General features: G+C 32.3%; 1 protein-coding gene across 1 annotated transcript; it reads left to right on the top strand.

Moving 5' to 3' along the window:
* Positions 1-5,646: 5,646 nt before the first annotated feature.
* Positions 5,647-11,974, top strand: LOC130655136 (potassium voltage-gated channel subfamily A member 2-like). Its single transcript, XM_057457836.1, has 2 exons — positions 5,647-9,504; positions 10,482-11,974. Exons 1-2 carry the CDS (start codon positions 8,188-8,190, stop codon positions 10,914-10,916), a joined length of 1,752 nt encoding a protein of 583 aa, XP_057313819.1. The 5' UTR covers positions 5,647-8,187; the 3' UTR covers positions 10,917-11,974.
* The last annotated feature ends 919 nt before the right edge of the window (positions 11,975-12,893 follow it).

The following is a 12,893-nucleotide window of genomic DNA, read 5'->3' on the forward strand; positions in this document are numbered from 1 at the left end:
TTTAATACGAACAGCTTTCTTTTGTTCGTCAAAGACTCGCCGTCCCTCTAAAATGCTTTGTGCGACGCAATAATTATGCGACATATCCGCGCCAATCAGGTTTCATATCGAACCAACCTCGGCCATGTGGGTATCGCCGTATTGATCTCCCAAAAAAAAGATGCCCTGGGGACGAGGTTAGTTTTAATTGGCTGTTGAAACGCAAAATGTAGCGTGAAGGCAGCAGAGCTTTCATACAAAAGCTCTAGCTCAGGGTAAATATTTCAATAATGCGTATGCGTAGTTTAAAAGTCACAGCGCTCTTTAAGACTGCGCCCAAAAAGTTGGTGCATGGAAACCGCCTTAATCTGCCCCATCAAATTGTCTCCCGCCCGGTCTCGCTCCTGCTCGGTCTTGTTTACCCGACCTGCGTTATCTTAAAAACAGGCGCAGTGATGGAAACACAATAAAATTCTCGCTGCGCAAAATTTGAAAAGGTGAGGAAGCGTGCGTGCTATCACGCGCAATAACTGCTGAACACAACAACAGAATAGGACATAATAACAAGAGCTTTTTTTAGCAGTAAAAAATAGTAATAAAACCGAATATATTATAAATTTATAAACTTATAAAAAAGCTAGTTTATTAGTTTCAAGATGTTTTATGATGATTATCTTTAAATGTTTATATTACAAGCTTTTGACGTTAAACTCAAAAAAGGACCCGCATAAAATCATCCTTGTCGAAAACCCTTTAAAAAAAACCCGGCGGTACTTATTTAAAATTGCTGTAGTGAAAGAGAACATATTCCCGGAACTGATTTTCTATTTCATTTGATGTGCCGTCGTACGGTGTTTGTTCTTCCTTTTTTTAACATGTTTTTCTTTCTTTTGTTAACAAGTCATAAAAAATTTATAGCAAAATTTAATAGATTCTGTTTAATTCAAAATAATATACTAAGTAGACAACCAGCTTTTTTACTTGAATTTATTAAATACGACCTCAGTATGAAAAGGAGGCTAGAATCGATTAGTAAAAAAGTTGTAAGGTTTTGACAATTTAAATGATATTCTAAACCCATCCTTTTCTGTTCTGTCTAACTAAAAACTGAATTTCCTTCACCCTCTCAAAACATCCAAAGCTATTATTTTTATTATTATTATTATTATTATTATTATTATTATTATTATTATTATTATTCACCCAGCATAGGCTCTTTAGTTCCCATTGGCACTGCTTTCCAAGAGAGTCCAGCAAAGGGGGCCTATTGCATTTAAAGCTCCCATCTGAGCTACGAAAGTCGTGCAAGCACAGCAATCGCTCAACTAGACAACCGCCTAAGATATCAATCCTATTCTCATGCTGAGCGCTTAGCAGAAAAGATAGATACACACTTTTATACTCTCTGGCATGACTCGGGCGGGGTTTGAACCCAAGACCTTCCGCACTGGCAGCGAGCGCTCTACCATAAGGCTACCAGTTGGCTATACTTGATGTCGATAAAACTTTTAAATGTTGTATTTCTTATTAAACAATCTTTTTATAGCCAGGTGTGAATGAAAAAATGTCAAAACACATTCGTTTTTAGAACACGAGTTTAATCTACGTCCGACTTACTGTTCAGACGAAATGGTGATTTATTATCGCAAGTCTAGTCTTTTGTTTGTGCTTGCTTTCATTCATCTACGACTACTGCTGATAAGAAAATATTTATTTCCAGGTTTTTGGTAAAGTTTAGGCAATTTGAGTGGCATAATAAAACAATCTTTGTAGCTCAAAATGATTTTGTTTTGTACTTTTAGTTGCAAGTTTTATTAAAGGTTTTAATGTTAGTAATAGTTGGCATTTGCACATCAAAATAACTTTTCCAAAATGAGAATATATGCAATGACTTTGAAACTAATGGTTTAATTATTGTGTCAACAAGTCCATATGGTAAAACTGAGTTTAATAAAATTTTATCTTTGAACTCAACAAGGCGGTCTATAATAATTCTGTCACGTCTTTAAGAAAAAACGCTTATCTAAAATACATAAGTTACAAAAAAAGCTAACATATCAGACATCAAGAATATGATGCTTTTGTGGAAATATTCGTGGATTGGATCTTAAGCTATGTAAGAGAATTACTTTATATAGATCTGTTAAGCACCTACAATCAGTGTGATATCTTCAGTAAGTATTTGTAGCGGAAATGAAGAATAACAAAACCATTTCAGATGAGTGTTGAAATTCTGTTTAGATTTACCTTCATTGTATTTCTCGCTGTAGCGTTGTCTAAACAAAGTCACAAAGTAGAGTATTGTATCGAAGCTTTAGCGGCAACAACTCTCGAAAAATTCGAGAATTTTGGACGCAGTGTTTGTGCCGTGAAAATAAACGACTTAACAGACTTAACTAGGGTGCTATGAAAGTCAAATTAGCGGCGTCAAACCTCTTCCCAAAACTCTGAAACGTCAAATTCAACTCTTTAAATGGCCTTTTTTGCGAATTTGGTTTTTTGAAATACTATGGATTAGGTTATCCATTTGAGTTCAAATTTTCAGGGTGTGTTACTAACTACAAAATAAGCAAAGGAAAATTATCCTCCTCTCCAGAGCTTTTGTAAGATCTTTAAGTGCTCTGGAGGCAAGAATGAAGCAAAAGCAAGATCGCTCCAGGGTATGCCGTATCTTCTCTGACATCAGGACTGAGATTGCCCTTCTAATATAAGAAAGGGAGACAGCAGGGCTGGGAACGAGGTTGTGATTTGTGATTTACTGAACAGAGCCTTTCCTGAAGATCCTTAGGACTGAAATATTGGCAGATTTTCATGGGAATTAAACAAAGTGAGTATGGATTTGCGAATTCCATATATAGAATCTCCAACAAAATTTCCTTGTATTTATCTTTTTTAAGATATCTTTGTTTTTTTTTTGCAGACGAGTATTAAAACTGCAAAGGTTTTTTTCTTAATATTTTTTTGTACACTAAGCTAAATAACGCCAAGGCCGCGACTCCAAACCTGCGTCCATCGACGGTTGAACTATAGCCAAACCTTTATAAAAATGCCCGTATAAATTAAAGAATGCAATATGAAGGAAAACACGTTCATAATATCCTTGAAAATTTTATATTATTTTTCGTTTGTTGGATGAACAAAAAACCAACAATAGGTTTAAATTATGTTATTGAACAAAACTTCAAGCCATAATTGCTGGCGATTCTTTCTAGAAAAATAATAACCAATTTTAGTAATGAATATTTTATATATCATATGTTTGAGTTAAAAAACGAATAGATTTGTGTTAGAACATTTTTCATTAAACTTTTTGATGTAAGGTAGGTTTACAATTAACGTGTTAATGTATTGTAATTTTTAATTCTGCGAAGGTGAAGTTTTGTCTAAGTTGTTAGATTCTTTAATTCACTTATTTCCATTCAGTGTATACTTTCGTTACTTCTCAGTTTCTTCGTCATACTTAGGAGATGGCTTGAGTAACCAAAATGCCTTTTCTCTGTCTCTTTTGAAATGCTGTCTTCAAAGTTACTCGTACAAGTAATATTAATCACGAAACAAGGGAATTAGTTGACCTATTTTCCTATTGCAATGTTTGCTTGAATGTCTGCAAATAAAAAATGGACATGACTTACTGGACGATGGTGAAACCAAAACAAACCGAATTTTATGTTGTTTGAAACTTTTATGTTTTGATTTAGCATCGTTGAATGAGTGAACTTTTAAGTTTTTAACCAAATTTGATTAAAAAATCCGGTGTTTGTCGTGTCACGATCAAACCCTTTTTAATTTTCGGCTTTTCTTTTGATCTTTAGTTTTAAACAAAAGTATAAAAGTTGAAACAGATTATTCATTTACTGTTTGATTTTAAAAAAATCCAGACTCTATTAGATTTTTATGGCAGGATCCTTTTTTGAAAACTCTAGTAAAGAAAGCGAGCTCAAGGCGTGTCTATTGCATCCAGTGTAGTCAAGAACACTTTTTTTACTTTTCATGTCTTTTCGCTGGCTGTTGTTTTATTGACTTGTCTGCATCTCACCTTTTAGAACGCTTATGCTGATTTAATGCAATAATATAATCTTAGAGACTTATATATTTTTAATTTTCTATTAGCATTTAAATTTACTTAAAATGTTTTTTTCTAACTTTAATATATTTACAACAATAATCTGATCTTATCAGTACACTTCGCTTCATCAAAGCATGTGTCACGTGGTGAAAATCTTTTTATAGTCCATATTCATTTTTAAGGGTAACCCATCTGCTGATATAAAAATGAAAGAAAGAAAAAAGAGATAGTCACGTTCCTCTCCTTGATTTATTTCAAAAAACACAAATTGTATTGATAAAATCTTCTGTGTGAAAATTAAAAAAAAAAATATCGATAAAATTGCAGTGATCAAATCAGACCATTTTCTGGTCCTTTAAGTTGTAATGAAAGCGTTAGCACTATCTATGAAATTTTAAACAAAACTTTTAAAACAAGAATGTTATAATTTTTATCCCAAAAATTTGTAAATTCAAATAACAAAACCACAAAAAGCCATCCGAAAGAAAATTGTCTGTCCCATTTATTATTTCACATTAATAGTTAACCAAAGAGTGCCATCTTGGAAACAATAAATAAAGGAAACTTATTATGAATTCCAATTAACACTGTCAAAATTCTTCTTCAATCTATATTCTTTTATCATTAAGATAAAACACACAACCATATGTACATCATATGTTACAAACTCTTACAATTGTTTTAAAATTAGAACGCCATAACGAAACCATTAATGTACTATTTCCCCTGAATTATTTTTTGTTATTTTATTGGAAAAAAATTGTCACACTTTTATCAGAGCTGAAATAAAACTTTATCACTTCATCAAAGAACATTTCTTCCAGTACATTCCACAGAATTGAAGGGTAGGTGTCACTTTTGACTATAACTTCACTGCGATGACTTTTAGGCAGAAACCAGGATCAGAAAACTTTGTAATATCCTTCAAACAAAAAAAATAAAAATTTGGTGTTACTTTCGTGTGCAACACATATAGAAAATATAATTTAAACAGAAACTTTAGGAATCTAGGTTTTTAGCGAGAAAATGAAAATAAGTGCACAAACATATGGCCCGGAGTTTTGTGGAATGCACATACATATATGTATACAATTAAAAACTTCTCAAATATAAACGAGCTGTACACATTGATTGAAGTTTTTGTAAGTGCCATTAACATAACAACTTAGAATTGAAAAACGCCATACTCGGGAGAAGTTTGACGCAAGAAGTTAAAAAATAAATAACGACTGAATTTGTAAATAAACCTGCCATTTTGAAAATATCAGTCATAACTTTGGGAAAATTGATTAGTTTTAAACGATATATTTTATTGTGGTCGATATATTGTGTAGTTGATAGACACTTTCTGAATTTCAGTATAGCTAAATTAGCATGTGCAAAACTTTAACTCGTTTGTGCTTCAGAAGAAGTTTTTGTGGCGTTATTTTTACTGTCAAACGCTTTTTACTTTTTAATTTTCGCTATACATCGTTGCTAAAGATAGAGTGGAGCTTAAACTCACGACATCGAGAGATATCATCAGATCGATAGCACAGTGAGTTGAACATTCTCCCGCCAAATGAAAAGTTTTTGATTTGATCCTATACTTTATCAATTATTTTAGCAGTACTTAAAGCCAACGTGCAGTGTACCCAGTCAGAAAGTTAGATTACTTTATCAAATGTTCTTGTTGAGATCACACAAGCAATGATTTACGGCCTTTCCATGCTAGAAACAAAAAATTATGAACAAAATTGTAAGACATAATTATTTGTTCACGCACATCCTTGTATAATTACTTTACTCAATTGTTCTTCAGCATTCAAGTCAATAGAATTTTATAATGGGGTCCTTTTTGTAGCTGTTTATACTATTGAGTCTAGAGTAGTACGAACGGTACCAGTCATTCCGCTATGGTTTCCCTTCAAAACTGATTCTTGAACGTTCGACAGCTTTAATACAGCTTGCGCAGTCGGCTCGTGTAAGCTAAAGACTGTGCTAAAAAAATATTTTGGGTCAAAAATGTTTTTTTGTAAAGGCCATAAAAGTTTAAGATTTTATTTTTTCGAATTGAATTTTCAGACTATGACTATTCACTTTAACAGTTGCTATAAATTTTATTTATTAAGTCTATGATGTAATAATTATAAATAACAAAATGAGATAAAAAAAAAGCCTTATTAAAAAACAAAATCGTATCAGAATTAACTGTGTGTTAAAATGAGCCAATCATTGATACGTAAAACATTTAGTATAAGTCTGGAAAGGTTATGTGTGAAATAAATAAAGATTTATTAAATTAAAACTGTTTTATTAGAATTAGCTCATCGTTTTTTGTTCATTCCATATAGAGCTTCTTTTAGTTTTGCTTTAATAATGAAAAATCTTTTTCAACCTCTCTTAGCCATATAACATCTATCTGTGATAAGTATTTTTTATTTTTACATTTTCACACACCCCTTTCACATTGTCAAATCCAACTAATACGAAATATTTGTCTTAAATTTTTGGAGAAAAGTTTAAAGAGTCAAGCCAGAGTTAAATTCCCGTAATTGGAATACTTTTTAGCCATTTGTCTTACAGTAATCTGCAGTAAAACCTCTTTATAAGGGACATCCTTTATAACGGACACCCTCTCTACATCGGACACTCGTTTCAAAAATTAATAAAATGACGGCGTCTTAACAAAAATTTTATTTAGAGAGCAAGTTATAGCAGACACCTCTCTATAATTGATAATACAAGGTCCTAATTTGCTCTAACCCTTAAAAATGTCCTCTTTATAGCGGACACGCCAAACAATGGTTCATATACAATATTTTTTTCAGAGCTTTGTTGTACATTTTACCCTAGACAATAAGTTATCAAAAAGTGTTTTTTTTTATCTTATTGAATAAAAGATAATTACAACGCATTTTTCCAAAACCAGTCATGTGACACACTTCAAAGGTTTTTTGCCTTAATACCCCAGAGCAGGCTCCTAAAGAAAGGATTCATTGTGGTTAATTTGCTAGATTTATATTTCAAGGTATTGTTAATGAGTAAATTCTATCCAAAACGTTTTATCGAGCTAAATTTACCTAAATTTAGAGATGTATGATGTAACAGATATTTGGCACGGTTAAATAGGACATCGAAATAATATAGGCTTGCTTAGTTTATATTCAAGTTACTGCTCTTTGTTTAATATTACAAGCCTTATTTAATGATGAAGGTTTTTGCGGAGTATATATTTATATCTGTCCTTGCACTAACAAATAAAAGTAAGCGTCTCAGACTGGTGGTTCTTTAGTTCCTCCTAAAGTAGTAAAAAAGCAGGTTTTACCTTATAAGAAACTTTAACAGTTCCTTAAATTTGCAGAGTCTGTTTACTATACAAGACCAGCCCCGTTAAAAAAATTGACCAGCCAAGTATTCAGACAATTAAGTTTTTAACAAAATATGATCACATCTTTATTAACTAAGGAATATCTGAACAGTAAGTTTTTAAAAAGTTCAAATATTTTAGTGCGTAGTAATTTTAAACAGATTGGAACATACATTCTCTACTTCACAATTCTATGATGCGAACAGATCCTTTAAATTAGCTATATTATTGTTGCAAAACTTATACATTAATACGCCGTCCTTTCACAAATAACTAAAAAAATATATATATTCTGATCTCTCTTTAGATAGATTGGAACAAACTTCATTTTGCGACGTACAGACATTTTTTAGGATAAAATTCATATTTTATTTATTATTAAAAAAGAAGAGAAAGCAAAATAGAATTAAGTAACACCAATATCATATAAATGATTTTCTTTTTTTCGTTTATTAGATACGAATAAAAATTATTGCGAGAAAAAGTAAACGATAAAGCACATGCGATCAATTAAGTGGGTTAACACATGTATAAAGAAGAAGGAGCGACACAAAAAACTAACATTTAGCCTAGAAGTTGATATTCTTGATCAAAAGAAAAGTTCAATAATATTAGCTACGTAAGTTTTCATAATTGAACTTCTCTATTACATGGGGGGAAACTTTTAATAAAAAAAATAAAAGGATATATGGATCAATGATTACTTAACATTGGAAAGACCGACTTTATTGAATAGCAAGGGAAAGGGGCGACAAGCAGTTCAAAACTTAAAGATATAGAAATAAACAGCTAAATGAGCTTTCAAACATTTCAATCTCGACCAAATAGGTTAGATACTCTGCGTCATTTTGCTGACGGTTGCACTTTCAAACCACAATGTATAGGTACTAGCAATTCGGACAGCAGTGTGAGCTATATGACATCTCAAATAAAACCAGCGCGTAGTGGATACTTACAACACAGATATCATCATCCACCCTGTGAACAAGACAAGCGTCAAAAAATTACCATCAATGTTTCTGGTGAACGCTATCAAACTTATGTAGAGACGTTAGATCGATTTCCCGATACTCTCCTTGGAAATTTTCATAAGCGTGAAGAATTTTATGATGACGTCGAAGACGAGTATTTTTTTGATCGTGATAGGAGTGCTTTTAATGCGATATTATACTACTATCAATCCAATGGTCAGCTTTACTGCCCACTAACAGTCCCTATGACGATATTGGTAACAGAAGCTAATTTCTTTGAGTTAGGTAAAGCTGCTTTGAAACAGGTTTTAGATTTACAGCAAGAACAAAATGAGAAGGAAATGCCAAAGAATAAATGGCAGAAATTAATCTGGTGTTTATTTGAACATCCTGAGACAAGCCTTGCAGCGCATTTTATAACTATATTTTCAATATTAATGGTTGTGTTTTCGGTGGCAATTCTATGCATTGAAACATTGCCCTTCGCTAGAAAGAAGATAGATATGGAACATGCTTCACCAAAATCAAAAAATGTTACCTTAAGATTGTCAATTCAGAACAATACTATATCACATCACACAATTCCACAATCAAGTGAACTTGTTAAATATGAATGTTTATGCGTATCTGCACCTGCTTTTGCTGATAATCGAACATCACCATCAATCGGGGAAGAATTGGAGACATTTAACTGGCACGGACTTTTTAATACCTTTGAAGCTATCTTTGTTGCATGGTTTACGTTTGAGTTTATTATTCGTTTTTCATCATCGCCAAACAAAATCCAATTTTTAAAAGGACTTCTCAACATAATAGACGTTGTTTCAATCTTACCATTTTATATCACTTCGGCACTGGATATTCATAATGGCTTAGGTTTTGAGAACTTTAGAGTTATTCGCCTTGTACGCGTTTTTCGTATTTTCAAATTATCCAGACATTCAAAGGGGTTGCAAATACTTGGACAGACCTTAAAAGCCAGCATGAGGGAGCTTGGACTAATGATTTTTTTTCTAGCAATAGGTGTTATATTGTTTTCAAGTGCCGTATACTATCTTGAGGCTGATAACTTCTCCAGTATTCCAGATGCATTTTGGTGGGCGATAATAACAATGTGTACAGTGGGTTATGGAGATAAGGTGAGAATGTCTAACTTGAACTTAGGGAGGTGTTGTCTTACAAAGTTTTCTTCGAACCAACCAAAACTTATATTTACTTATTCGGGAAAATTTGGGTCTTCACTCTTGTGAAAAACTCTTTTAAATTATTTTCTTCGTTCCAGAGATTTATTCCACTTAATTTATTTATTTTGTGGCTTTTTTACATGCGCGAATATCGCGTTATTTTAATTTAACGCATCTTAGTAGTAAGTAACAGAAATTCATCACTTTAGGAGCAAGCTGGGTTTAAAAAACACGGCCTTTCAATTCATACTTGTCAGTGTTAAAGTATGCGTGTAATTATTATTTGTGAGAAGATATCTTATCTCAAATGTGTAAAAAAGGGAAGGCAGGGAAAAGTGCGTTTAATATATCTATATTGTATCGTATTATTGTTAGAACTTTAACTAGTCTATTTTTGATGCAGAATCGTATGCTTCATATTCTAATTGCAAGTTTTGAGTTATAAACAATAGTCGCCTCTGGTTATAAGCACTGGTAGAAGTATGAAATTGAATTAAATACAGTGCATTATGTTAGTAAATATCAGACTGGATACAATAGATACTTCTTATTTCAATCGCTTAAGAGACCAGAATCTTTGTTTAACAAAACAAATGTCAAAATCCGATATCGGTTATCGACTAATAAAAGAATACAAAAAAAAAAGAAAATCTTTAATCAATAAAAAGTATTTTATTTTTGTTTGCTTTTTAGTTGTGTCGAAATGTTTATCAATATTATTTTTAATTTCAAAATATTTTATATTACACAACTTGTTTATCCTGCTTGAGTTTACGTCACAAACCCAACTGGATCAAAAAGCAAACTAAAAACTTGCTCATAACTAATCTCGTTTTCATGTTATTCAGTAGTGGTATGTACACTTCGCGGAACGAAAGTGGATGTGGAAAAAGGTCTATTTGATCTTTAGTAAAAAAATCTTTCCTATTTAGGTTCCCAAAACATTTTACGGGAAAGCTGTTGGAAGCGCGTGTGCTGTCTGTGGCGTACTTTCTATAGCCCTTCCAGTACCAGTCATTGTGTCCAATTTCGATTACTTTTACAACCGAGAACGAACGAAAAAGATGCATTTGGAATACTTAGGAGATGCAGATTCCATAAAAAATAATAGCGATTTAATATTATATCCAGAGAGTAAAGGTTCACCATTGTTACATGGAGATATGCAAAGAAATGGTTCTGTAAGATCTGCAACTAGATCTCCTGTTGAAGCAAGAACGGATGAAATCCAAAGACAAGCAACAATAAAAGGGTTAGAAAGGCGAAGCAGAAAGTTGAGTCAAAAGTTATCTGAAGCTTCATTGCATTCATCACCTCGCAGAAAAAATGGAAATTTTCATTTTAGCGAAAAAGAAACGTACATGTAAAAAAACAGACGAAAAGAAAACAAGTAGTGATAACAAGTAGTTCGGTGATCACCACAAGAATGAAATTTTTAAAACAAAACTTCTAGAAAAATAATGAAAAAACTAAAATATCATAAAGAATTGTTAACGTTACAGAAACTTGGTAATAGAGACTTTACAAAACACAAACGGGGACTGTCTGCAACGACGTTGTCAATACCATTTCATGAAATCCCGTCATATGAAAAACGCGCCGAAAATTGATTACAAAAAGTCAGTCGAAAGCAAAGTACAAAAAAAAATCAATACAAATATGGTTACTGTCGAAATAACAAAATATATGACAAACTGACAAATAAACTAATAATATGTCTTGTATTTGCTTTTTAGTATTTCTTGTTGCTTTTCGTCAAATATTCAAAGTTACCCACAACCTGAAAGCGACAATATTTGAGTCAAAGGAAGAACGAAAACTTTGTTTTTTCTGTCTCATCTGCCAATTAAAATTCTCGGTCGTAGATGCCCTTGTTTCGTAAGGTCGCTATTATATTACTCTAATAGAATAACAAATAATTATTTTTTCTTAGCAATTATTATGTCTTATACAATATATTGTATCTATTATGCTATTTTCTGTTTTGTGTTATATCTTGGATATTGATCGTCCTTTTATTTGTAAACCTTATTATCATATATTTGCAAGTTTACGCTTGGAGTTTAAGTGAGTTTAACTTGGCTTAACAGCTTATTTTTGCCTTAACGCTCTTTTTCTGTGATGTCATCGGAAGTTTAAAATTTATCCGAAATAACGCTTAAAATAAATTGCTTTAGTTCTAGAGTGAATTTTCATATTTTGTTTGAAGTTTTTGATAGTTAAATAATGTCCAATTCTGATACCCTATCAGTTTATCGTGACCGTCTAATGGCCATACCCAATTTATGCCTTTTGTAAAAAAGTTACCCTTTTTCTTTTTTTTCTTTATGACATTGTTGCCTATTTGCAAGGTACTCTGGTGAAAAATTGTACAACATGTCACATACTAATGCTTTTGGTACATTAAAAAGATGTTTTTGTCGAACCTTTTGTTGCGTGGCTTAATATTCTTTCAGGCCCTTCGTTTTCAACAATTACCGTTGTATCCGAATATTATGTGCTAAAGTGGCGCAATCTTCTATCAATTGTTCTTATGCAATTATTATGACCAAAGTTCCTCCGCATGCAGTTCATAGTTTCAATGCTTTTTAAGATTGATATCATTTTCCCACGCAGAAGAAGCCGCTATCTTTATTTATCAAATTTAATTAAATTTTGGCAGTGATGTTAAAAACAAACTCAATTCAAATTAATGTAACCTTTAATTTCAAATTGAATTTAAACGAAGTGAATTATTTTGATTCGATTTCAATTTTAATTTTAAATTAAGATAAGTTCGATTTGAAATTGAAATGATTTTTTTTATCTTTTGCATAGCAGCCATGGCCACCATACACAAGCAGAACTGGTGTAAATAGTGAAGCCGGCACTGACACGAAAAATCAGATATTTAGCAGGACAAAAGAGCGGCGATTTGTATTTTTTGACAGAAGAAAGACCATCGAACCCGGACGCGGAGAGACGGGGGACTACGAAACTAGTTTTATACTTAATCCTGATTCGTTGACACTTCGGACTTAAAATTAAAAAAAAACAGGCCTACAGAGATACACCTTAACGTTTTGGAAAGAAATTTTTACTAGTGTATTCACACCAGTACACCATAGCTAAATACATCCCTAATTAACTGGTTGTTATAAAAAAAGCGCGTATTGCGTAGTAATACTTATAAGTGACGATGCTTTAAAACAACTTGTGATGCCAATTTTTTGTTAATCTTTAATCTATATTAAAATACCCGTATACCTCTGTTTGTCTGTCTGTCTGACACGCAAAATGGTAGCTTAGCTGTGCGAGTAGCGATGCGCACGCAATGCGGTATAAAAAGGACGGGCTAACGACTA

Source organism: Hydractinia symbiolongicarpus, chromosome 8 (assembly GCF_029227915.1).
Source record: "Hydractinia symbiolongicarpus strain clone_291-10 chromosome 8, HSymV2.1, whole genome shotgun sequence".
In the NCBI taxonomy this organism is placed as follows: domain Eukaryota; kingdom Metazoa; phylum Cnidaria; class Hydrozoa; order Anthoathecata; family Hydractiniidae; genus Hydractinia; species Hydractinia symbiolongicarpus.